The sequence below is a fragment of the Neomonachus schauinslandi genome, chromosome 5, assembly GCF_002201575.2.
Source record: "Neomonachus schauinslandi chromosome 5, ASM220157v2, whole genome shotgun sequence".
NCBI classification, from domain to species: Eukaryota; Metazoa; Chordata; class Mammalia; order Carnivora; family Phocidae; genus Neomonachus; species Neomonachus schauinslandi.
The window spans coordinates 56,706,969-56,733,550 of record NC_058407.1 but is presented as its reverse complement, the minus strand read 5'-3'; the positions used below and the strand labels follow the sequence as shown (position 1 = coordinate 56,733,550).

Genomic DNA, 26,582 nt, shown 5'->3' with positions numbered 1-26,582 from the left:
GAGCAGCCAGTGTTTGAGGATTTAATTTGCTAACTCGTGCTGCCCCACCCTCCCCGGTGCTGCTCAGAACTGCCAGGAAGTATTTGTTCAGGATTTTCTCAGACCCTCAATTTCATTCATTAAAGGCAACTGCCGTGACCCAACTAGGGGAAGGGGACAAGGGCCAACGAATTCATTTCTTGAAAACCGAGAGGTTTCAACCTGGGAAAAACCAAACCAGCTGGCATTAATGAGGGCTGTGACTCTCAGAGGCCAAAAGCAGTCCCATTTCCCAGCAGGGACTTAGGGATCAAAAGGGAAGGAGCTCACTGGGCCAAGGCTCCCCAACCAAGGAGAGGACATGCTCAAAGAAGGCACTTCCTGCCACACTGGAACACCCGGAAAACGTGAAAACGTGATTGCATTCGTGACATCGAAGTCCCCCGAAGCTGAGTTTCTTCCTCCCTCTTCCCCAAGTCCTTATTTATTATAATTCGGCGTTGCAGAAACCCTTGGGGTGGGGCGGGGTTTTGAAATCCCAGGCTAAAAGCCAGCGGCCCTCAATTCTTACAGAGCTCTGTGAATGGACCCCAAGTGGAGGAAGCCGGTTCTAACTTCTGCCTTGCCCCACACCACCTTTCTGAGCTAGGTGAATGGGGCAGTCTCCTTATTTCCCAGCGCTTGAGACCTTTGCTTTCTGTTCAGTGCTTTCTAAAAAGGGCCTTAACTGCTCAGCAAGAAGTTTGCAAAACTGGTACAAACTCCTGGTTTAATCCTTTAAAAGCCTCATCCAAGAAAACAAAGGCACAGAAATTTCAGTGTCCTCTTCCCCTCACTTCCTCCTTGTTCAGCAGGATTGCTCTACTGGCGCGCACCCATCCACCGAGCAGACCTTACCGTGCCTTCTCTCCCGCCGCGTCTTCCGAGGCCGCGTCTTCCGAGTCCCCGGGCAAGGAGCAGCCGTGTCAGAAAACCACCCCAAGGCGGGAGGCGCCAGGTCCTGCTGCCTTAGCTTAGTAATGGCCGCAGACACTGCGTTATATTTGCTTGTGTTTGCATCTTAACCTCATTTTCCCAGTCCTGGCCAATCACAGCCAACCTAGCCCTGGGCTTGACTTATTCAAACCAGAGGGGAAGCTTTATCTGCTCCTATTCAAAACAGCAGAAACAAGAAGAACGGACTTTTAAAGGTTTTTCTCTTTTGACTCCAGCTCCACACCCCGATCCAATTGATTTTTTTAAAAGTGCACAGCCCATCAATAATGCAGCAAAGAGGGTGGGAGGATACGAAACTTGCCATATTGTAGAGATGGATGCATTATGCTGATGATGACAAGAGGCAGGGGCCAGAGCTGCCCCAGAGTGCCTGGGATGTCTAAGCTGGCAATGCCTCCCTGAGAAGCTTCTGGGCATTTTTCAGAGGGAGGGAAGTCCAGCAGAGGGGCCAGGAGTGTGTTATCTTCGGTCATCCTGTTTTGCTGTTTTGCTCCGTAGGGTTTCCCTTGGGGTCCCTACAGCAGTCCAATCAAAATCTGAGTGCCTACTATGTGCCAAGAACCCTGCTGGGCTCTCCCGGGGATCCTGGTTTGGGAGAATCGGTAAGGGACACAGAAGAACGAAGACTCCCAGTCCCTCGGGGTTTCTGGTTTGTCCCCCAGAAGTCAAGAGGACACAAGTGTATGCTTATTAAGCACCTGGATGGCAGTGGAGTTGGTTCCAAACGGGGGCCAGAAAAGAGGCCAACTTCTGTAACCTTGAGCAGAAGCCCAGTCAGTGCTGAGTGTGCAGCTGGTCTCCCGGCCGGAGGCAGCGGCTTGCCCAGCCTGGGTGCCCCGAGGGGTGGCAAGGGAGGCAGAGTGTGCCCGGTGACTGCCCACATGAACGACAGCAGGGTCAGGAAGCCGCTCCCATTTCTGGATGGGTTTTTTAAACCCGCTTTTATTAATTAATTGTAAGTAATACAAATATTCCAAAAATATAAACAGACACTTAATGGCGTCCTACATTTCAAGTTTTTGAATACAACAAATTTATCAAACCATGAATCTGGAAGCAAGGTCGTCAAGTCCCATAGCCCAGTCACAGTGGGAAGCAGATCCCCTGCCCTCCAAATGGCATCTTGAGGGGGAAAGTGGCAGGACGTGGAATGTGTCAAACTTGGGATAACTATAAGCAAAGCTCATGGGGCCCAAAGAGGAGGGTCTGCTCCGGGGGCAAGCCCTACAGCAGGGCAAGGGACAGCGGGTCACACCCCTGCCTTCCCTCCTCTGCTTGAATGCAAATGCTTATTGGCATTTAAAAAGGAAAAAAAAAAAAAAAGACAAAACTAACCCCATTTTACAGAAAGTAACTGAGGAATAACAACGGTAACCAACTGAAGACCTGAAGGTGAAAGGGGGCTTACCTTCCACAGACACTCGGCCTGACTGGGACATGGGGTTCAGGCCAGCCTTACGTGGGGGCTGCTGTCCTGAATGAGGCCTCAGGAATAGGGCAGGGGCAGCAGATCTGAATGGGACCCATCTCCCAGGGAATGACTGCCCTTCTAGATTTCCCATGCTTTTAGCATAAAGATGCTTCTGGGCCACTGTTCACAGAGGTGAGTTTATATACTTACAAAATGGTCAAAATCTTTGGGAGGCAGGGGGGAACTAAACAGAAGGTCCTGGGTTATCTGAAGGCAAATTTACTCAACCTCTCTACAGTCAAGGACCCACGGGCCTAACAGAGCGTCCCCTCTACAATGTGCAGAGTGGAAACTCTCCCCTTGACCGTTTCCAGACTGGTCCTGTGTCCCAAGCTCCCCCTATGAGAGGGACACGAACATCAGGCTTTTGATTTAGAAGCCCAATCAGAGAGACACACTGTGTCCCTGAAGAGGCACCTTGAAGAACTGAAGCTGGCCGGCGGGCAGATTCTGGGCATGGCTTGAGTTGGGGCTGACCAGGCACAGTGGCCTACTGCCTCCTGAGGACAGCCTCCCACGGGAAGGGCTGATGGGAAGTCCCAGAACAGATCCTGGGCTAAATTGCTTCCCTCCCAAGCTTGCCCTCCTCCAAAACGGGAGTCTGGCCGGATTCCTCTGAGGAGCAAGTTTGGCAATCATCACTCGCCCCTAACACACTGTGAAACTGGAAACCAGACAGCAAATAATGACTTCAGGCTGGCTCTGGTCCACATGGATGGACCCTGTTTAGGTTTATTTGGCCGAGTTCCTTCTCCACCCAAGGCGGGAGAAGGGGGAAAGAGGGAATAGGATATTCCTGCTGAGGACCTGCGGGTTGGCAGGGCAGGGTTCTGCCGGGAACAAGGCCTAGAGAGCAGGGGTTTCACGCAGAAGCAGCAGGGACACCCCCCACCGAGATATCCCCGGCCCTGGTCACGAGTCACACTCGGAGCATTTGGAGGAGCCTGACAGGAAAGGGGGTGGCACAGGCTCTTCCTTCACCGGGAAAAACACGGGAGACCCAAAGGAGGGCAGAAAGGGTCCTAGAACTGGATCAGCTTAGCGCCTCTTATTGCTTATTTAGTCAGAAAAGCTTGGCTGGGCCCAGGTGGCAGATTTGGCCCAGAGGCTAACCCTTAGGGTGGGGCTAGGGAGAGAGGCCCCTTCCAAGGTTATCAGGCTAGAGGCCTAGACAGGGCCTTAGAATCAGAAGCTCCCATTTTCCCTCCGAGGTACGGAGGTACCATTCCTGGCTAGCACCGGAGCCCTCTTCTCTTACCTGTAGGACCCCAGGGGCACCAGGGAATGATACTGGGGGAAATGACCACACGTGCTTCGGGGACTCTGTTCCACTTCTGTGACACCAATGGGAAAGACAAGGCCATACAACCTTGGGACAAGGAGGGGAGGTGGTACCACAAGCTAGAGAAAGATGCCAGTCAGCCCACTACCTCTCAGAACACCACAATGCCGCTCCACCACCTGCCAATTCCTTGGGCTGGACCACTGTGTGGACATTGGAAAGGATAATAGGGATGAGTCCTGAGTGTGTGTGTGGGGGGGTGTCCTCACACCTGAAGAGACTCACAAATCCTTTGTGACCCCTGCCTCCAGGGAAAGCAGAGATGGGGAGAGGAACTGCCTCCCGCCCCAGAAGGAGAGAGGAAGGGAGGGAGAGAGGGAGAAGAGGAGAGAACCCCAACCAGCCCCAAGGGAGGCCATGATTAAGGCAGTGATGCTGGGGCGGGGCTCCCTTTTGGGGGGCCCTCGTGCTCCCAATTACAGCAGCACTTCCCCTTTTCCATCCTCAGGAAACTTCCATCTTGTGGCAATTTTTGAAAGCATTCACTACGAAACTTTGAAAGTGAGAGACACGCAAAGCGCAGGTGTGGAAAGGGCTCGCTCACACCCACTCCGGGAGGCAGGACGCATGTGCATTAGGGTGGCAAAGGAAAGGATGAGGACGCCCATTGCCCTGAGCCCAGGAAAAGCAGGAGCGCCTCTGAGGCCCTGGAGCAGAAAAGCAACATTGCGGGAGGACCAGACACGAGCAGGGCGTGAGAGGCACAGGCCAGGCCCTGGGGGAGACAACAGGAACGAGCCCTGCCCAAGAAACAGGAGGGGCCGGGCTCGGAGCGCCCTTCCTGGACTTTGGAACAGAAGTGCTCGCACCAGCACCAGCAGAGAATCCCTGAAGAGCAAACTTAGGGACCCAGTCCCATGCTCAGCTCACCTACAAGCCAAGGGGACACACACACTCATGGTTTGGGGGTTTTCCTCCTCCCTGCACCACCAGGGCCTCCCACATTCATCCCAGGCCCGGGACTGCAGCTTTGTCAGAAACAGAACAGGCCCAACACTCCGTGTTTAGAAAGAGAATTTTAAAACAGAGTCCAAAGAACGGAAATGTTATGTGTCCTCTTCCAGGGCAGGGAGAAGACCTCCTTCCCCCCAGGTTCAAGACTATGGCTAGGTGGTGAGGAAGGCAGGCCCGGTGCCCAGGCCGTGGGGAGACACAGACGGGGCCCATGCCAGGCACTCGACTGGAGGCAAGGGCAGCCCTCAGACCACAGGACGTGATGGCCGCTGGGGCTGCTGGTTCTGGAAACAAGCTCTCATCTTTCCAGAAATGTCGTTCGGTCTGCAGTAGCTGGCTGGAGAAAGGGTTCAGAAAGGGGTGTGCCTGGGACACCTGAAGGCAGCCTCTGATTGGCCCTTTCTCCTTGGCATGAGCCTTGTAACACCGAGGAAAGGCCACGGGTTTGGCAACAGAGCCTTCGACAGTTTCCGTCCCTACCGGCTCGGGTGTTCTCAGGGTGACTGGTGAGGAGGCAGACTAACTTGGGGAGTCTCGATCTCTCAGTTTCTCCCTCCACCTGAACACTTACATCCCGGGGCCACAGTTCAGGGCGAGACACACAGACACAGACAGACAGACACACACACACTCACATTTGGGAACCCAACTCAGGGAGCAGGCAGCTCTGGGTGTCGTTGGTCTGATATGTGCCCACTTCGCACCTATTCTGTCCTAAAGCCCTTTCCAAGCACTTCTCTTCCAGGCCCCATTTGGTGAGATGCTCCAGCTTCTGCTCCATCAGGCTGATCATAAAGGCACAGTGTAGAAAGTCCCCTAGTGGGAGGGCCATTGCTCGGAAGCAGGGAAGGCTAAGGGGCCCGCAGCTGCCCAAGGCTGGTGTAGACATCCTCTGCTCCGCTCAGTTCCTCAAAGATCGGGATCAGGTTCAGCAGCTCAGTGTCTGCCATGTCATCAAACCAAGACTGCACGGGCACCTGGGACGGGGAAAAGGCAGCGTCAATCTCCTGCCAGGTCTTCCCTCCCTTGTGCCAGAGCCCCAGGAGGCTGGCGGGGGGCAGCCGGGTGGTACGCTCTTCTGGAGAAGCCCGCGATTCCACGGCCCGCCCCCCTCTGCCCCCCGTGGGGTAGGGGCTCCCCAGGCCCTGCAGGGTGGGTGTGTCTGGACCCCTCACCGCATTCTCTGGGTGGAAGATGTAAGAGGCGGGCGAGTTGTCCAGAATGAGGGTTTTCCTCAGGTCCCTTCCCAGGCGGCTGAGGTCCTTGACATAGCAGCCCTGGTGGAACACGCAAGACTCCCGGAACAGGCGGGCCCGGAACACACCACACCTGTCCAGCAGATCCGTCACCGGGTCAGCGTACTGGGAGCAGAGAAGATGCTTTTGTCCCGAGGCAGTCCTGGCTCCCCCCCAGGCTGCCCGCAGACCAGCAAGGAGCTGCTGGCCCCCCCGTCCCCGCCATCGCTCTTGCTTCCTTACCCCCCTCCCGCCCGCAGGTACCTTGGCCAGGCTGGCAGTGAAGAGCACACATTCAAAGAGTTCCCCCATTCGTCTCAGGAACTCATCCACGTAAGGCCTCTTGAGCACATACACCTGAGGCAAAGCAGAGAGTCCTGTTGGAGGCATCCCCGTGAGGGGGACGCACGCAGCAGGGGTCACTGTCCCGCCCTCCACACAGCAGGGTCAGCGGGGTCGCCCCTTACTCTGCCGGGCCCCTACACCCTGGGAACCTTCTGCCCCCCCACACCGGGACTCTGCTATCACCTCCTCACGGGGCTTCTGCGGGCGTGGCGGCCCACCCGTGACCCGGCTAAGGAAGAAACGCATGCGCCGCGTCCCAGAAGCCATCTCGGTTTCAGGTGGCGAACCATCAGCTGCCTCCAGAAACAAGTAATCAAGAATAGGCCTCACAGACGGAAACAGCCTATCCTGGATTACTTGAATCCAGCCACAGCCTCTGTGGGAGCTTCCTGTCCTTGGCTCTGGCAGGGCAGTGTCCAGGTCACCATCAGGCAAGGTCACAGACACTTGTGAAACCTCACGCCCTCACACGGCTTCTCTGAAATGCGCCGGGGAGCAGTGACTCGTGCCCTCGGTGGCTGGGGGTCAGACACCCTGCCCGTCTTGCTCCCGTGCCCCACCGCCGTGCCCGCTCCAGCCAGCCACCCCTACACTCAGTCCACCCCTCACGACCTTGCACATTTTGGCCTCAAAAGTTCGTCGGCTACATGCCGCTCACCGCTCCGCATTCTACTGCCTCCCTTCCCCCGGGATCTCTCCCAGCCAGCCTCGAGGCTACGAGGCTACGAGAAGCATTCCTTCAGAAGCATTCCTTCAAAGCCAAAGCTCGTTATCCACGTCACGCCCTGCTCAATGAGCACGTGCCTGCCATGCCTCTCCCTCCTTGGCGGTGGCCTCAATTGGCCACCAACTCGCCAGACCCCCGGTGGCTCTGCAGCAGGAATCCTCCGCTCCAAGGAGCCACAGCTTGGCTCTCTTGCTTGCATGTGCCACTTCTCAACCTCCAACAGGTCCCTCCCTCTTCCTGGCTGTTCATCAAGCTTGGCATCCCCTCCCCTCTCTCTGCTGAAAACCCGCCTTCTGCAGGTAGCCGCCCCCCCAATCTTAATCTCAGCCCTTTTTCCCGAGGCACTCTTCTTTCTCCCTGTCAATCAGGAGTTCACTGTGCGTATCTGCCTGTTTGAAAACATGCCTTCCTCTTCCCTCTGCAGGTTTTGCACGTCTCCATAACCTCAGCCGGATGGAAAGGGCAGCTGGGCAGTCGCTGGGCAGTCCAGGGCCAAGCCTGGTTCTGAGGAGGAGCTGTGCTGGGCCTGATGTCGCCTCAGATGGGAAGGCCGGTGGTGTTGGGGACGAAAGCTTCGAAGGGACACAGGATAGTGGTGACTCCTCACGGAAGCCTCAATCCCCACATTCCCTACAAGTAACTTGTCTATTCCACCGGGCCATGCGAACAGTTTCAGGGCTACCAGGGCCTTGTTCCCGATGGTCCCCGACTCTCAGGCCTGCTGGCAGGCAGCTTCTGGGCAAACATTTGGAGTAAATGCTTTTTTGCTATCAACACTGCATGATCCCAGACTGAGCAGGTTACGCAGGGCCAGAGGCTGAGCTGACTTGGATTCAAGTGCTCTCTGATAGCATTTCCTGGGGTGGAATCCAGGGCAGGGACCTAAGGGGAGGGGAAGGGGAGAAGTTTCACAGAGGACGGGATGCCGGGGCCGGGGAGGAAGAAATCCACTAGCTAGACGGAGTGGGTGGGCATGGGGAGGAGAGAAAACAGGCAGAGACACCAGGGCTTCAGGATTCGAGAAAACACAATCATTTAACAGCGCTGGCCACCTTGGCCAGGAGGTGGTGTTCAGTAAATGACAGCTATTACTCTTACTGAGTCATATTTAAACAGCTTGGCTGCAAAGCAAAAAAGGATGACAGCTAGAGGGGATGAGAGACTGAACTGTTCTTAAGATCAGAAAGCCCTGAGTGCAAGAGGTACCAATAAAAGAGAGGCTGAAGTTGCAGGAGAGGGCCCCACGGACGGAGCGCATCGGCGGGCGGAGGGGCCCGAGGCCTCGGGGCTGGCTGTGGCCTGGCAGGCAGCTCACCTGGTGCGTGGTCCCCTCAATCTCTACAGGCACTATGAAGTCGGCATTGTTGATTGGCTGGAAGGCAGAAAAGTTAACGAGGTCAGCAGGGTGGGAAGCAGACAAGAAGCCCCTGCCACAGCCACGGCGCTGTCCCCTGGGAGGGCTGGGGAGGAGTGGATCTCAAAGACTCCAGGAAGCTCATCCCGCCACCCCACTAAGGAGCACAATACCCCCTCCTTCCCACCACCCCCAATCCTGCCTGAGCGGTTTCAGGGCCTTCCTGAGTTAACAGACATCCTGACAGAATGGAGGCAGGCAAGGTGCAAGGCTGATGCAAACCCTCTCACAGGCCTGCCCTGCCCAGAGCCCTGGCAGCTCTCTGGGCTACGTGACTAGGGGCAGACCAAGAGTGTGGGCAGTGACTGGGGGGAGCAGGGATTCCTACTCCACAATCTTCAGTGTGGCCAAAATGCCAGAGGCGCCCCAGCCCGCCCTCAGCTTCAGGCTGCCCCCGAGCACCTCCAGTTAGGCACACAAGACAGCCGGAGATGCGGGTAGGAAGAACTCCCGATGTGGAACTACCTTAAAGGAGCTGTGCACGAGGGTTTCATCCAAGTCAATGACCACGCAGATCCTTCCTTGATCTTCCTCTGTCACCTCTGGGAGCAGGCAGGTCCCCGGGATCTGAAACCAGAGCCAGACTGCTGAGGCCTGCCACCAAGAAAGCCCAAGTGTTCTCCTCAGCAGAACTCTGGGAAGGACCGGGGTCACTGCAAGACACAGAAGACCCCCAACTTCAACCCAGAAGAGGCGCCCTTTGAAGGCCAAGAGGTAGAGAAAGAGAGTTGGCTCCTCAGCTCCAGCCTCCCACTGGACTGTGAAGTGATCTGGACGTTGAGCTGCAGGCCGGGGCTGGTGTGGGATGGAGGTCAGCTATGCCCCCCAAAATCTAACGCCCTGCAGCAAGTGGGCCCTCAGCAAATATCTGGGACAAATGGCTTCCCAAGGCAGCGCCCGCTAGGCACTGCGGAATGAGGGCGTCACCCGACATGACCACAGGTCTGGGGCTTCTGAACATGTACCCGGTCCAAGTCACATACCTGATAAAATTGGTACTGGAGACAGTGGAGCAGATCCGACTGTTGGAGAAAAGGAGGCAGTCAGTGCCCACCAGCCAAAGCCGTCCCAGCTCAAGCCCACTGCTTCTGCCTCCGGCCCAGAGGGTCATTTTCTCCACAAAACCCCAGCCCCCTGGAAGGTTCTGACATGAAACAGTGACTTTTTTTTTTTTTTTTTAAGTAGGCTCTCTGCCCAACGTGGGGCTTGAACTCGGGACCCTGAGATCAAGAGTCTCATGCTCTACCGATTGAGCCAGCCAGGTGCCCCAAAAATGACTTTTCCTAAGAGCTGGACAGGAAAGGGGAAAGGCCAGAGCTGCTTTCGACATCAGGTCTGATGAAGGATGGAGAAGGCGGTGTCTCTGTTCTCAGCTGTCACTGCCTCTCTATTGGACAAACTGAGGAACAGGGAACTCCAGTAGCTGATGCGGGGACACGGAATCAGAGGCAGAACCCAAACAAGAACTCCTCACTGTGGTGTGTTTTCTAGACACTCTTTTGGCGGGGGGGTACATAGTGAGGGGGTACACAGTGGGGGGAGGGTGCTGAGCCCCTATAAAACATCACGCATGCCAATGTGAACCCACACTATGAGCCCTAAAACGTGAGCGGTAGTGCAGTACAGAGAGGTCAGAAGGCTTCCCTGGCCTTTCGCTAGTAATAAAAATGTTAGGGTTGTAAAAAGTGATACATGTTCTTAATGGAAACCCTGAAGAAAAACGAAAATCCTAGCATTTAGAAAAGCTTAATGTTGGCATTTTAGTGTATTTCCTTTAGGCCTGTTGTAGCAGCTTTTCCCCCCATAATATGTAATTTCATATTCTGCTTTTCAACTTAATGTTGCAACTCAATACTTTCCCGTGTTATTGTGAACTTTGTAAAAATCAATTGTTAAGTAATACTGTCATATTGCACTTTATTTACCGATTTCCCCCTACTGGATAATGCACTGATGCACATGTCTTCAGCCTGGTTTTGAGAGAGAAAAAGGAGAGCTCGACCTTGGTGTTTCCAAAAGAAGTAACCAACGGCTTTGGGGGCAGATGAGATTTTGGTCTGGGCTGTCCCCACCCTTGAAATGCCAGACATACCTTCTGCTCGTTGTAAGGCTCAAAGACACCCACACATTTCCCAATGTCCCCCCTGCCCAGGACAGGTGAGAGGGCTGGAGGAGGGTATCGAGAGTGTGGCAGAATTTTAATTCCTTGCTTCCTGGGAAGTCAAGTAACTTGGAAGACAGCTTTGCATAGGACAGGACCAACAACAAACACAGCAGGTAAGCCACAGAGCTTGGAGCTCAAACTCTATTAGCCATTAACTCTCCGGGGGCTACACAGACCCTCTGGATCTGTTTCCAGGCGTGTAAGTGGGAATATTCTGTGAACCTCCCTGCATGGCTGCTATATGGATCACAGAGACAATATATGCAAAGCGCCTTGCACAGTTCCTGGAACCTGGAAGGGTCCAGACCGCAGGGGCCCTGAGAAACTACAGAGAGAGCCACATGGCCCATATCACAATGGAAGCCAGGAGAAAGGAGATGGACAATGCGGGCAAGACAGAGGAGAGGCCTCTGAGCCAGAGAGCTTTGAGACTTCAGGGCCGACCACCCTGCCCACGTGCCTTAGCTGCAGGGGCCCCCACCAGCAGCCCCCCCTTGCCGGCACCACACCACCCTCTTCTAGCTACCTTAGCAATGGTGTTGGCCTCCTCCTTGTACGCGGAGAGCTCAGTGGAGGAGCTTGACTGGCCAACATGCTGGGTGCGAAAACAGCAGAAAAAGGCCTTGAAGATGTTCCGTCCACGGGGTTTCTTAGGAGAGGACTTGGAGACCAGGCCTAGAGCAGAGGGAATGATGACACATTAGCTACAGGGCCCGTCTGGCCACAGGTACTCCGGGCCCACCTCCCTCCAGTCTGTAAGCCCCACCAGGGCACACAGCCGGTGTTCGACAGAGCACCAAATACAGTCCACAGTGAAGGGCGCAGCTTTATTCCAACACCTCTCACAGCTGAAGCAGCAGGAATCCCCACTCTCTGGTTTGGGAAATGACGTGCAGAGAAGCTGATCTTACTTTCACGGCAGGGGAGAGGTACTCAAAGATGGGGCCGGGTATAGAATCCAGGGGACCCACCACTCTGGTAGCATGCCGAAGGTCCCCTCAACAGTCAAAGTTACCAAGGCCACCCCCCCGCCCTCCGACCAGCCCTAGTTGGTTCTCTTCTTCGCAGAAGAACTAGTTGTTCTAGACAAGGGAGACACCTAGGCCCCTTCGAGTCAGTGGAGCTGCGGTTCTGTCCGGGGTCAGCGTCCCCAGATGCTGGGTCTGCGGTAGCAGAGCTGAGGCCAGGCCGGGGACAACAGACGAGAAAACAGACAGCTGCAGCCCCAAGGAAGAAGCTACACTCTCCCCCACTCCCCTGGCCGTGGTCCTTCCTCCTCTCTCCCCTCGCGGGCACGAGGCCGGACCCGCAGGCCACAGGCACGCCAACCCCTTGGGGAACACACCTGGTGTGGGGTTCTAGGCCGACGGCCCGGCTTCTAGACTGCAGCCGCTCCTTCCTGCCTTGGTAGTTCAAAGCCATGTGAATCGGAGGCTTGGCAAGGCAGCCCCAGAAAAGCCAAGCTGGACAAATGGCTTCGGCCATTACAGGAGCAACCAGAAACGGACTTCAGAATATCATTCCAGTGCCTTTTTTTTTTTTTTTTTTTAACAGAAACTGTTCTGGCAACTGTTGAGCAAGTGTTGGGAAAAGCGGTGGGGGCCTCGGCCAGGAGGTGGCGCCGCGTCACTGCGGCCGGACGGTCCCCAGCCACAGGTCTCCGCCCGGGCGGGAGGGGCCCGAGGCTTAAACCCAGCCCACTTCACCTTACAACACGGGCGGACCACTGTGCAGGAAATAGAAAATAAATCTGGAAACACCTGTCCCTGTGGGGGTCAAAAAGGCAAAGAGAATGTGGCACCCAGGACGACTTTCCTTGAGTTGTTCCCTTTAGGAAGGGAAGGGGGAGGCAATGCGGTGGGACCCACCCAGGATGGGTCCTCAGAGCACAGAGGCCCTTGCAAAGAGTTGGGGGGAGGGTCATTTAATACCTAGGTGCGGGCTGCCTGTACCCGAGTGGAGGAGAGAAAACCAGACTCTATGCGCCACGGCCAAGGGTGAGGAAATGGCCGCCGAGCGGTAGGCAGCAGCGCCCAGGCCAGCCCACTCAGCTCTGACTCAACAGCAGCAGGGGGCTTCCTGCCGGTGCGGGCTGCCACCCCTGGGCTTCAGAGCTCGCTCCCTCCCTGGGTGAGGCCTGACCCCCTGACACTGGGATGACCATTAGAAACCTTTCAGTAAGGGACCAGGCCTCCCCAGCAATTAGCCTACAAACCCGGGTATCGCTCTTGAGCTCTTGCCCCGGGTGGAAGAACCAAGATTTCCAGGGACTGGGGCTTTTGTCACAAACCAAGAAGATGCATGGGGGAGGGGACTCCCCTCCCCCCCTGGCAAGGCCCCTGTATTAAAGAGACAAACCTTAGAGCGGAGCCCAGCACCTAAAGAGCAGTATGAGAGGCTCCTTGGACTTTTCCCGACTCTTAATAAATCTCTGCAGCAATCAGAGGCAAAGGGCAGCTTTTCCACCTGCCTGTATGGCCCACATTCAATTCCGAGCCGGGGGACGCAAGCAGACGCTGACACAAAGCTCCAAGACCAAAGCTGAACCATCACTTTTCCTTTGGTTTATGGTTTCTTCATGCAGAACCACAATCAGAGGCTTAACCCAGGCATGGAGCCTTTCTTAAAAGGCCACACAGCCCGGGCCCTTCCTGAAGAGAGGCCATCAAGAACGCACTCAGCATCTTAGTGACAGACGCTGTGAAGGCTAAGTAATCCTGAGAGGCAGGGGGGTGAAAGGGGCAGCTGGCTGGGGCCACAGAGAGGCCTCGCTGGTGCCCACGGCAGGAGGCCCAACAGGCAGATGCACTCCAGCCTTAGACACAGAGCTCGGCCGGGTGGGGGTGGGGGCTCCTCAGCTTGGTTTGGACTCAGCAGGGGATGAGGTCTTCTCAAAAACACAATGTAACCAGGCAGCCCCTGGGCCTCAGAGACCACAAATGCCTCGACCTTGGGGGCAGGCGCTCCGAGCAGAGCACAGCGCTGCGGCGCCTGGGGAGGGCCCCCCAGGCCCACAGCAGCAAGGTCAATACCCCACACATCCCTGTGCTGGGGCCCCACTTCCCTCAGTCCTTCTCCAGGCTGTCTGTCCTCCTTACCTTTATGAACACTGCCTCTGAGAATCTATCACAGCCTCTTTAGCCTCCCCTCAACATGGCTGCCTCCTGATGGGCAATGGCCTCGGCTGAGAACATTCACCAGCCTCTGGCCCTGTGTAGAGCAGGTGCTCCGTGACTGACTGGCCGGGGGAGTGACTCTGGGAACTCCAGGGCCCTGTCACTCGCACGGAGCCAGGACCCGGGGAAGCCTCCACTGGTGTGCAACAGCCCAGAAGAGGGAGAAACAGAAAAGCCTCCTTTATGTGACGACGGGAGGGTGGGCACTGAAGGAGCTGAGCACCTGCGGCAAGGCACTCAGTCTTTCTGGGCCTCAGTCATGCCTACTGGGAACCGAGGCTGTACCAGACCTGTGTTACAACGCCTGACATCATCACCTCACTTAATCCTCACCACAGACCCATCTGTAGGCACAAATCCCCCATTTTACAGAAGGGAGACCAAAGCTAGCTGCTCGAGGTTGCACCGGGATGACAGCAGAGGCAGGACTTGAGCCTAGATCTGATCCGCCTGAACCCAGAGCCAGAGCTCTTACCCACTACCCACCCCGACGGGCTCAGGGGCGTCAAGTACATTTACTCCCACAGCACCAGGGAGGTGGTGGGGCACCCTCAGTCTCTTAGAATGTCTGTTCCCCTCCTCTCTAGGCCAGGATGCTATAGGACTAGTTTGGAGCCCAGCCCCCTTCTTAGAAAGACCATGAAAGGTGCAAGGGGTGAAACAGTACCAGGCTCTGCGACTCCACTCCAGGGCCTGCTTCACCCCCATCCCAGCCCGGCACCTGCTGTGGCTGACAGATACCTCTGGGATGTCACGAGGACGATGGCGGAGGGGGGAGGGAAGGGGCTGGAGACAGGAGCTTTGGCCTGAGACCGGCTTTGTTCAGTGGGTTTCAGGGTGAGGGGGAGCACTCATCAGAGTGGGATCTGAAACTTGTGTCAAAGAGCCTTTCAAAGGGCTCCTTTCAGCTAGCGCTCAGTACTGTGTCCCCGACAGCCAGATGGAGGCCACCCCTAACCCCTCTGTGTAGGATGGGGAGGGGCACTGGCCCCCCTCCCAGGACAGGAACACCAGGCACAAGAGGATTTACAGGCCCGGGCGCCTGGGTGGCTCAGTTGGTTAAGCGACTGCCTTCGGCTCAGGTCATGATCCTGGAGTCCCGGGATTGAGTCCCACATCAGGCTCCCTGCTCGGCGGGGAGTCTGCTTCTCCCTCTGACCCTCCCCCTCTCATGTGCTCTCTCTCATTCTCTCTCAAATAAATAAATAAAATCTTTAAAAAAAAAAAATAAAAAAAAAAAAGAGGATTTACAGGCCCTTGGGCACTTCGTTGCCCACGGTCTCCCAACCAGGGAGGGCAGGATTCCAATGGGTGCCATGTAGCCCCATAACCAGCTGCTCTCCCTCCTGCATCCCTCCTGCTGCCCGCGCTTTGTGGGCACCCCTCCTCTCCTGCCCAGCTGCTGATGTGCACCTGCTCCCTCGGTGCCAAACATCTGGTTTGGGGCCGAGTGTCAGAGAGGACCAGCACAGACCTAATGAGGGGAACTCGGCTTCAGAAGACAGTGCGCAGGTGGCTGAGAACAAGGCAGGCAGGCCACTCCTCCAGTTCACCGCTGCAAGGCTTCCTGCCAAGGCAGGGCGTGAAGAGGGGGCGGAACACGGGAGGTGCGCCCTGCTCCGAGGGTCCCCCGGGCTGGGGGCCGGCCTCTGCCAGTTACTGACTCCGACACACAGCCTCCCGGAGCCTTGGTTTCCTCGTCCACTAGCTGGGCCAACACCAAGACCTCACTCCGGAATGGAGGGATAAACAAGGCTTGCTGTTGGCGCAGTAAGGTGCTGTGGCAAGTCCAGCCAAGTGCCGCGCTCGCGTGAGTTATCTAAGGGGAGATGACCCCTCGTTAGCAACACTGGACCTCGCTGTAGGAGGCCAGCAACAGGAGGTCGGGGGCCCTCCCACCCCCAGCCCGTGGTTGAAGCTCAAGAAGAGGAGCCGTGAGAAAGGTGCCAAAGGAACTCTGATCACGAGCAGGTTTTAGAAAAATCAAAACCACCCCTATATACCTACTTCCAAACCCACTAGGGAAGTTGTTCTCCAGCTTGCAAGCACCCTGGCTAATATTCTGCAAATAACAGGAAAGCAGGTGAGGCTGTTCCACTTGAGACGAACAGTGCCCTCTCCCCTTCTGTCCACCACTGCTGCCTGCCCCCAAGAAGCACCAGATGGGGACGCTATTTGCTCAGAAGCTCCTGCGTGTACAGGTCTGCGTGCGCGCACGTACATGTACACACACGCCCCCCCCCGCCCCTCCCCCCGACGGGGACTGGCTTTGCCAGGACAACACTATTTTTAACCTTCTTCTGAAGGTCAGGTTCAGATATCACTGTTGCCAACAACACAGCTTCGTGTCCCAGCAAAGGAACTCCTCACACACCCGCCTGGGAGGCGGCAGAAGGCAAGCACTCAGGCAATCAGATTTTAACAAGCCCATTCACGTAGAAGGATGCTTTCTTGGTTCCCTCAGAAGTACTTCTTTCCCCACCATTTCCCATCCCCCCATAGCAAAGGATTTAGTCTGGCTATCACTATAAAATGGCCTCTCTGAGGGGCCTCCCTCCCCCGAGCTATTGGAGGAAGGAGAGTATTTGGAGCATTTCCGGCCCTTCTTGGCCAGCTGCCTGGGCCCTGCAGCCAAGGCACGTCTGATTGGGGCTCCCCACAGAGAGGAGTCCTCCCAGGTCCACAGCAAGGGGCATCTGGGCCTTGGCTAAGGATAGGCCCTGAAGTGCCAGGTGGACGGAAGGGCTCCTTGGACCAGCAGGTGAGTCGGCAGGGGAACAAGAGGCTGAGAGATGCCTAGACATCCCCCACACAGAAAAGACTAGAAACAATGGGGAGGGTACACCAGTTCCCACAATGCCCAACTGCTGACACTGTTCTCTTCAGGTGACAAGGCAAACAGGGCCTCACTCAGCTCAGCACCAGCTCCCAAAATTCCAAAAAGCAGCTGTGAATCTGACGGTGCGGACTTTTAAAAGTGGTTTTAGCCATGCTCTTTAGCTCACACCGGCCCCTTCTATACTGGGGCCCTCCCTGCGGCCAGCATCCAAGCTGTTTTACTTGTGCGGTGTCTCCTGATAGTCCCCTTCCCTGGGCAGGAGGACTCCTTGCATCTCCCTTTCTTTTAAGACAGGAGGGCTTCTCTCAGTCCTGGGTCCTAAATGCAGCCTGTAGGGCGGCGGAGGGGGTTACAGGTCACTAACTACCTGCCTCCTGCCCTTTCCCTGCCCCCTCAGCAATCTGGTCACTGATCTCAACACAGGGCCTCAATTTTAGGGATGTTCCCTCAAGAAGGACTGCTTTGGGAGCAGGGGATTCCTGGCAACTTCTAAAACATGATCAAGATACTCTCTATCAATCAGCCTTTATACAAGTTATTGCCAAAACACCCGCCTAGGTCGCTCTAACATACTTTAAAATCCTACTTCAAGGCACCTGGGTGGCGCAGTCGGTTAAGTGACAGACTTTGGTTTCAGCTCAGGTCGTGATCTGGTCCTGAGATCAAGCCCCATGTCCGGCTCCGTGCTCAGCATGGAGTCAGCTTGAGATTCTCTTCCTCTGCCCCTCCTGCTCGTGTTCTCTCTCTCTAATAAATAAATAAATCTTTAAAAAAAAACCCCAAATCATACTTCAGAAACATGCTGGGGTGGGGGCAGGGCTCCCAGAAGCAGCAACAGGTCCTGGACTAGGGACGGAGGGGCCGTTTCCTCACACAAGTGTCACCAGCAGGCTCAGCCCCCAACCCCATGCCAGAGGGCTCTCAGTGGATGTCAGGAAGTGATCGATGGCCCATGGTGGCAGCTGAGACAGACAAGAGATACCATCTAGGAGAACCCGAAGGGCTGGATCCTGTTCTTGCCTCTGCCAGAGGCCTCGCCCCGTGCACGCCAGCGAGGGCAGAGATGTCATTGTGGGGGACTAGAAACCACACCTGCCCACCTCGAGCCTCCCTCTCCCCAGGAGGAGGTGCTGAGCAGGCCCCTGCTGGAGGCTGGGAGGCTAAGAGAAACCTGCCAGGCAGGACACAAACACGTTCTTGGTGGCTGTTTCGGCCCTTGCTTTGGCTCTCTGGCTGACTTCTGGAATGCTTGATTTGGTGAAAAGCCATGAAGAATCCAGTGCCTCTTTCCCCATCAGCTACGTAAGCCCGCTTTTGGGGACATGCATGAGTGAGATGCAGAAAGAGCAGTGAAGGCACAGGACAAAGGGACCCTCAACCACCTCTCCTCCAACCAGTGAACGATAGAGTGGTTACACAAAGCACCACAGACTTGGGTTTAAATCCTGGCTCTGCCACATATAAGGTGTGTGGCCTTGGGCCTCAGTCTCTTCACCTGTAAAATGGGAAGACTAACATTACCTATCCCACAGAGCTGTGAGAATTATAAGGAGCTTAGGGTATGTCCTGGCTCTAGTGTCAGCTGCTAGTCATTAAGTACAAGGTACTTTCTTTTTCTTTTTTTTTTAAATTTTATTTATTTATTTGACAGAGAGATAGACAGAAGCAGAGGGAGTGGCAGAAGGAGAGGGAGAAGCAGGCTCTGCACTGAGCAGGGAACCCGATGCGGGACTGGAACCCAGGACCCTGAGATCATGACCTGAGCCGAAGGCAGACGCTTAACCACCTGAACCACCCAGGCGCCCAAGTACAAGGTACTTTCATAACCTCATCTCCGTCTCAATCTCAAAATGTTCACACCGGAGGAGACCACAGAGATTTCTTCTCATTCCACAGGACGCAGAGGTAGTGGCAGGGCCAAGCCTGGGAACCGGCCTTTTCTGGGACTCCACAAAAACCAATCACAGTCTGTCTCTGTCACACACACACACTCTCTCTCTCTCTCTCTCTCTCTCTCTCTGAGGTTGGCCAACCAGTTCTATCTTCCTCTAGTGGCTGGCCTCTGCAGAAGGACCGGAAGGAGTCTGTCCTACCTCCATGGAAACTCACCGGCTCCTGCCACACTCCTCAGCTTCACCTGGGATCAGCCAACCAGTGCATACACTTGAGAAAGCACTGAGGTACAAGTCAAGCAACCCAGCTCTTGCCCCACTTCAGTCTCTCCAACAGCTTTGTGGTCTCACCTAAGGCACAACCTCTCTGAGGCTCAGTTTCCTCACAGGTTAATGGGAAAAGGTCTCAGTGTAGACTAAGTGTTGATTTGGTGAAAAGCCATGAAGACCACTACAGGGTCCCTTACAAGATGGCTTCAGGTTACCTTAAAAAAGTGGGGATGCACAATGCAAATGAGAGGCCATGCAGATCATGCTTAGGGCTTGACTCTGGAGTCTGAGTCCTGGCTGACACTAACTAGCCACGTAGCCTTGGACAAGGTGCTTCAGCTCTTAGCTGAGATTTTCCTTATCTGTGAAGCAGAGATTAATTCCTATCTCACAGGTCAGTGTGAGGATTAAGTGAGATACTAGATATAAAAAGCTAGGAACAGTATCTGGCCCATGGTCAGTGCTCTATAGTCTGTGATCGTTACTGGGTGAGAATCATTACTCTGTCCGTTCACACTCAGAAAACTTTAGGACTCCCCTTTAGGAGCCACAGGCTCTTTAACAAAACAGCAAAACTGGATCCCTCCAGGGGACTCTTCCTGCTCAGGGCTAAGCAGGCAGCTGGGGCCACTGCTGTGTTTACCTGGCTCTTCTCCAGGGACACTTGTCAGAATCATAGGGAGCATTTGGAACACACACATGCCCGGCCCACCTGCTCATGCTCTGATTCGGCAGGACCCAGGTGGGGTCTATATTTTTAGTAAGCGTCACAGGAGATCCTGATGTGTGTCCCTGGCTAAGGGCCAACGCCTAAGGGTTGCCAGTGGTCCTTGACTAACCCTCCCAGGACTGGATTCAGCCAATGTCCCCTTGGTCCCTTTCCCCATCATATCTCACTGGCTCAGTGTTTCTGCATGTCCCAGAGGACTTGTACCCTAGGGTCTGGTTTTCCTTTCTAGGAGTACTTGCTCTCTCTATCACTGAGTCAAAAGACCCAAGCCTGCTGTCTCTTCTTACAGGCCCCTGTTCCTGTGAAGGAGGGGCCCCAGCCCCATTCTGCTATGGAAACAGAAGAGCTGGGATCTACCACACTGGGAAGTCATTTCCACAAGCCTGTGTTAGGCGATTTGAGCCTTCCCATGAATCTGCTTGGCTCTCACTGGGAATGGGGCCACACTTGTTCCTTGAGGACAGTGCGGGTGGGGAAGAGCAAATTCTACAGGATGAAAAAGCTATTCATATGTCAAGAGATTAAAAAAAAAAGTATAGAATAAAAAGAGAGTAAGAGCAAAGTCCGATTTTTAGGGGGCAGAGCGGAGGACTAGGTGCACCTAGAAAGGGAAAGGAAATGTCAGGAGGTCTACTCAGAGATCAGGTTCAAGGATAACCCCTAGAATAGCTGACCTATAAAACAGGACATACACAGCTCCTGCCTAGCGGGAGGCTGGGTGCTCCCTGGAGTACCCATTCGGTAACAACAGACCTGGTGCAGGCACACGGACCTGAAAGGGCTGGGCACTTTGCTGGACAAAGAAACCCTGGTTCTACCTGGCCTCTGGTCCAGAGAGGCTTCCAGTTCTAAGTCAATTTCTCCACTTTGATTTCTACCAGTTCCTTCGTTAAGAGCTACATGTTAATGAGCTCATCTATATCCCAGTTGGCAACCATGCCTCCATTTCAGAAGCGGGAGGGGATCATGTCAGGGCCACACCCAGTCCCATGACCCCGAGACAAGTGAGTTAATTCTGTGCTTCACAAGCAAGCTGGCCCAGGACAGGATGAAAAGCAATTTAATGCTGCTTCTGTGCTTTCTCAGTGTTGTACCCCAAAACCACAGCAGCAAAGACACAGCTTAAGAACATCTATTTCTCTTCAAAACCCTAGTTTTTTATTTCTCTCGTTACTAGAATTCTCTAAAAGAAATGTGACTCTCACTGGGTCCATTAACTTGACTCTCACTGGGTCCAAAGCAAACGCGGCCAGGGCGAGAAAGCGGCACGTAGCTGTCTCAAGCGTTCATTACATCCATTTCTGAGAGGCTGGGCAACTGCTCAGAAGGTTTAGACTTCAGAGACTCTTCCCAGGAGGTGCACGGCCCCCTGGCCTCCTCCCACCCCCAGATGCCCAGACGCCAGCGGAGCGGCAAATGCCCCAAGGCGCACGCTGCTCGCAGGAGTGCAGATAAAACCCCATCCCAAGTCACACTGGCACAAAGAAGGGGTCTGCGCAGCAAGCCTGCTTGCGGGCCTCAGAGGCTGATCCTTCCAGAAGGCCCAAGCCCCCGCATCAGTGTCCCCTCTGACCCCCAGCCACCTGTCTTTAACAATAAAACCCACATGACCCCGCGCTGTTTGCACTGTGTCCTTGGGGGAAAGGAGGAGGAACTAAGGAGCGGTGGTCTAGCAGTGTAAAAAAAGAAGGGCATTAACATTTCTCAATCACCTCCTAAGTATGAGGCATTATAGAAGCGGAAATATCAATATTCCTATTTTACAGAGAAGTCACTCCAAGCACTAACATGATTTGTGAAGTCTCCCTGCCAATAGGAAAAGTAGGGATGTGCACCCAGGCCTGAAGCAACTAACTTTGCTCCTGGAACAATTCTTTGAAGTAACAATGAGCACTTCAGCTGCTGCCCAGCCTAGCCCGGCCGGGCCCTCCACCCCTTCCCATTTCACCCAAACACCAAACTTCCCAAGATGGCACTAAAGTGGGCAGGAAGCCTAAATTACCCAAAAGTGGGCAGGAAGAAGAGGCAGGGAGACACATCTGCATGTACACGTGCATACGTTTACACGCCGTCTCTCCTTTCTCTTCTCGTCCACTGCTCCAATTTCATTCTCCGTGGAAAGGCAGCAACGCACCCTGGCTAGAGGTGGGACTTCTACGGGGCCGCGCCGTTTCGACAAAGTCCACCATCGTAACGGATGTGGAGGGCCCCGCGGAGGACGAAACGGCCTCTCCACTGCCAGTTTCTGTAAGACCCCGATAGCTGAGGAGGAGACAGGACCCCACCACCGGCGCCAGCTCTGCGGGGCTCCCCCCCCTTCCAAAGCCCTGCTCCGCTGGAAGCCCCGCAAGTCAAAGGCAGCAGAAGCATCAGCTCCCCGCCTCCTCAGGATGGTAGAAAATCACCAACTTTGTCGCTGAGTTAGCAGCGCTCTCCTGGGGTTTCCTGAGGGAGCAAACCCAGCCTCTACGTCACCACACAGGCGCCTACCCCATTCCAAGATGGAGGGAAGACGCCAAAGGAGACTTGGCGGGGAGCCTCAGAGCCACAAAGAGGCCAAGACTGAGCTTGGGCAGGGAGAGGAGAGGAGCCAGCTCTGAACATGCACCCTGGGCCCACAAAGAGCCAACTAGCAAGAAAGCCCCAACAACACTTGTCCTACGCTAGGGCCTTCCTACAACTACAATGAAAGGTGTTTGAGCTTTTTCATGAGAGAATAAGGCAGACTGGCTCTGCGAGAAAGCGAGAGCTAGAAAAGCTCGCCATCGTCCTAATTCTGAGGGCTGGTCAGCCACCCGGACCTGTGCGATTTCACATGCGAGAAGCCCACTCACCGCATGGTCATCTCTCCCTGAGAGAGGGGCCGTCAGGTCTCATGGAAGACAAAAAAGGTCCTGACTCCCCCATAGGACCGGCGGGTCACAGCGAGCCCTGAAAGAGGCTGCCTCCACCCTGGGAGGTTACAGGGTTGGTCCTGTTTCCTCGGCTTTCCCCCATCTAACTCCAAAGCCCGTGGCACGGCTCCCAGCAATGGGGCTACACCCTCCTATGGGGCTGTAATAAATGGCCATTCTCTGGCCAAACTGATACTAACTTTTCTTTTCTACTTTTGATGTTACACACAACCCTGTCCTCGCTGTACCAGGAAGCCATTTCACCCATCTGTCTGGGAAGATGATCCAATTTTGGTCCTTTTATCATCAATGCTTTCAGTAACTTTGTTCTATTTCCCTTACTGTAATTACTTTTGAATCATCAACACACCCAGCCAGCCTTAAAGCTCCAAGAACTGAATGCTAAAAAGAAAAAACAAAAACAAAAGAAAAAACAAAACCCCAAGAGCCCTGCAATGGCAAACGACTTCACCAAAAAGCCACCCAAGCTGGGAGCAGCAATTTGTTTGTTTGTTTGTTTTCTAGAAATTGACCTGTTAATAAACTGCATCACACCCCTTCCCCTTTTTCCAAAGGGAGGCAGGCAGGGTAGAGAGATGGGATGCTGGGGAGGTGGGGGGGCGGCAGCAAGGAACTCCTAAAGGAGATCATTAAAACATCTACTCCCCACCCCCGCTTAAAAGAAAAAAAAAAAGGTTGCAGGATTTGTAAATAATGAGAGACTCAGAAAGTTGGCTTGCTGGTTGCCCAAGCAGCCCAGGAAAATAGTTATGTCTTCTCCAGAATGCAGTCAAATTACATGGAGAGAGAGAGACCCATGGCTGCTGGCTTGAGAATTCAGATTCCTCCGGGGAGAAGTCTGAAGGACAAACCACACACAAAAAAGAAAACAAAAAACGTAACTCCAAGAAAATCCAACCAACATCAGCAACAGAACACTGTCAAGAAGTCAGCTGCTGCTTCCTGCTGTCATCTCTTCTGTTCCCCACCACTGGCCCTGGTGGCTGAAACTTCCAGCTCTGATATGTAAGCTGCCCCTTCAGCAGTCCTGCTCTCTCTCACTCCTGGTGTGATCCCCTCACCAGGAAGGCACCCTCCAGAGCAGAGCCTCTGCAAGAAGAGGACCAGAGCAGGGAAGCACAGGATGGTTCTTCCCACTTGTCATTACAGGGAGCCCTCTGGAATCCTTCCACACCCAAATCTCTTCACTTCTGGCTCCCTCCTGGAGTCCTTTCCTGGGATGAGATTGGGAATAGGCAGGAGTGAAGTTCTCAACACAGGAACGCCTCCCCTCTTCAGGCCTCAGCACAGCTGGGCGGCCAGCAGAGGTAAAGTTGCCCCCGGGGGGTGGGGGGGGTGGGGGTGGGGGAGTCACACAGCCTTGTTAGTGATGCAGCCAGGAGCACAGGGCACAGGGAGCAGGGGCTTTCTGGGGGCTGGGATCCAATCAGGCAAAGCTCTCCCCCTCCTCAGGGCAAGCTTATTTAAGGAAGGACCAACAATGCAGGAAGCATACAGTGCTCCTCCACCCCATTCCACTCCAGCAATTAGGGAAAGGCTGACACCAGCAGCTCAGCTTGCACCTAGGCAAGTTGAGGGAGCTACTTGGGACTGTGAACCCCAGGAATAAGTGACCTGCTGCCTACTGTTTCCAAACAGGGGGATGTGGGTGACCCCGAGGACCCGCAGCTGGCCTAGGTCTAGGCCTCAATACGTTCAACTGCAGTACTTGGCCCTGCACGTCCTATTCTGGGTGGTCGAGGGAAGGGCAGGAACGCTCCGGATTTGGTATGATGAGCGTGCGCTCCCCAGTCGCAGGGCCAAGTGGCCCCAGTCCGGGGAAGTTCTCCAGAAAAAAAAACCCAAAAACAAAAACCAAAACCAACAGACAAACAAAAACACAATAAAAAAAAACGACGCTAGTCCTTACTCCCCGAGGAAAATTCTGTCCGCTATTTTAGACACATTCCTCAAGGCTCGAGGAGGAACGTGGGGGAGGGGAAAAAAAGAGTTTCGGGGCTTCGAGTGACCGAACTAAGAGAGACTGCACCCTCGGAGGCGACCTTTCCCCGCCCTCCGGAGAGGCCTCGGCCTCACCCTGCTCCTGTCCCCAAGACCACCCCAGAGAGGGCCCGCGACCCCCTAGCGTCTCCACCTGACCCTCAGGAAGGCGGGGGCCGCGAGCTGCTGCCCACGGGGAACTCGCACTTTTTCGCTGCGCGATTCAGAAACACGCCGGGTCTGATGCCATCCGGCGAATTATGTAACCAGGGACACCGCTCCCGGGCTAAACAAACGCGGCTCTGTGTCTGCAGCCGCTGCCCCGGGGAAGCGCACCGGGGCAGGGAGGGGCTCCGGCCAGGCCTCGGGGTCGGGCTCGTAGGCTCAGCGAACGCGGCAGCAGGCAGCCGGGCCGGAGCGCCGAGCCGCCGAGGTCCCGGGCCCAGCGCAGGGCCGCGGGCGGGCCAGTCGGGTCCCGCAGGCTCGGCCCCTCCCCCACCGCGGCCGCCCCCGCCTCCGGGCGGGGAACTTGGTCCCAAGTCCCGCAGGACGCCGTCACCGCCCGCGGCCAAAGCGACCTCGGGCTTGGGGGGGGGGGGCACTGAGAAGTGCTGGACTCTCCAGTTCCCGCTCCATTCCAGCTCGGGACCCTTCCGTCCTCCTCCCCACCCCTCTCCCCCACGGCCCTGGGGCGGCTGCGCGCCGTCGTGTGGGAAAGGGACGACCCCACCTCCCAACTCGGGAGGGGGACGGACGCGGGTGACTCGCGCTTCCAGCGCTACTCCTCAGTCTCTGCGTACGGGGGGAGGGGTGCAGGACGGGGTGACAGCTGCGCGATGACGCCCCTCCCCCTCGGGCGCCAGGAGCCCGGGCCCCGCGCAGCCCCATCAAGGGTCTGAGTGCGGACAGAGACGCGGGGGCGGATGGACTAGGGAGTCGAGTCGGAATCGCCGGCTCTGATCCCCAGGAGGTCAGGGACCCGGACTCGGGTTGCGGGCTGTGCTGGCCCCCCACCCAGCCGGGGGCGACTTAAAGTTTTGGGAAGTTGCTGCCCCTACCTTGCTTGGTGAGCACCAGGGCGTCTTCCCTCCGCGCCTGGGTGATGATGGAGCCGTGTTCCATCTAACAATCCCGCGGGCCCGGGCTGGCTGGGCGGGAGGACCGGCGGGCGCGCAGGCTGGGCTGGGCTGGGGGGCCTGGGCGGGGGCCCGCTCCGGCTCCGGAGACTCGGACTCCCACAGCTGTTCACATCCCTGCTCTCGTTTCCTCCCTGGGCCGGGAAGGGAGGCGGCCTGTACGGAGGGCAGGCGGCCCGGGCAGCGGCTCCCCCGGGTGCCCCCGGCCCCGATCCCCCGGCAGCAGCTCCGGGCTCCTCAGTTTGGGTCCAACATGGAGAATCCGGAGCGAAAACAAGAGGAGGAAATGGGACACGGGGCGGTTTCCAGGCTCCCCCCTCCCCTCCGTACTCCGGATAAACAACCCGCGGCTGCAGCGCCCACCCCCGCGCGCCTCCCGGCCCCCGACCCGGCCTCTCCACGGCCCGCCAGCACCTCCCTCTCCAGAGCACGGTCCTAGGCCCCAGGACCCTCCACCCGTGAGCGGCCGGGGCTGCGGAACATCCGGAGCTTTGCTATTTTGTTACGGAAAAAGCGAATCCCCGAGGGGGGTGGGGTGGCGGGCGGGCAGGCTGGCGGGGGAGACTTGAAACCGCTCCTGCGCTCCGATTGGCCCTCTCGGAGAAAAGAGGCGTGGCCCCTCCTTACTATGCGGTGCGAGGACCCAACAACATTCCAGTCGCTACGGCCACGCCCCCGGGCCCCTCCCCCCTAGCCCGGCTGAGGCCTCCCAGTCTCCTCGGCCACACCCCCTTCCCAACTACTTAAAAGGACACTCCAAAGCTCACGTTTCCCTACTCGGGCTGGTGTGTTCACGTCTGTGCGTCGCTTCTCGGGTAAGGTGAAATGGTTCCGCCCTTCGGGTAACCAGGGCAAGCCGCGAATCCTAACCCAGGTCCGGTCAGGATGGGAGGGTTCGGGGCAGTTTTCTTACTTCCTGCTTGGCCCTCGAATCGTGGACCCCCAGTTTCACATAAAAGTACAACCATTGAATCTCGAAAGGGATGTGGGTGGGAGGCGGACTTGGGACCCCAGAAT

The 26,582-nt window shown here is 55.9% G+C and overlaps 1 protein-coding gene across 3 annotated transcripts; it reads right to left on the bottom strand.

Moving 5' to 3' along the window:
* Window positions 1-1,878: 1,878 nt before the first annotated feature.
* CTDSP2 (CTD small phosphatase 2) lies at window positions 1,879-25,901 on the bottom strand. Of its 3 annotated transcripts, none has more exons than XM_021687212.2 (8): window positions 25,488-25,901; window positions 11,154-11,302; window positions 9,447-9,485; window positions 8,929-9,030; window positions 8,365-8,421; window positions 6,242-6,334; window positions 5,918-6,103; window positions 1,879-5,719 (listed from the first exon to the last, which is right to left on the bottom strand). In XM_021687212.2, exons 1-8 carry the CDS (start codon window positions 25,549-25,551, stop codon window positions 5,594-5,596), a joined length of 816 nt encoding a protein of 271 aa, XP_021542887.1. In that variant the 5' UTR covers window positions 25,552-25,901; the 3' UTR covers window positions 1,879-5,593. The 3 variants fall into 3 exon arrangements, with proteins under 3 accessions (XP_021542887.1, XP_021542888.1, XP_021542889.1); XM_021687213.2 differs by having other exon boundaries at window positions 5,613-5,719; window positions 5,918-6,071; XM_021687214.1 differs by lacking the exons at window positions 1,879-5,719; window positions 5,918-6,103; window positions 6,242-6,334 and adding an exon at window positions 7,347-7,621.
* Window positions 25,902-26,582: the final 681 nt, after the last annotated feature.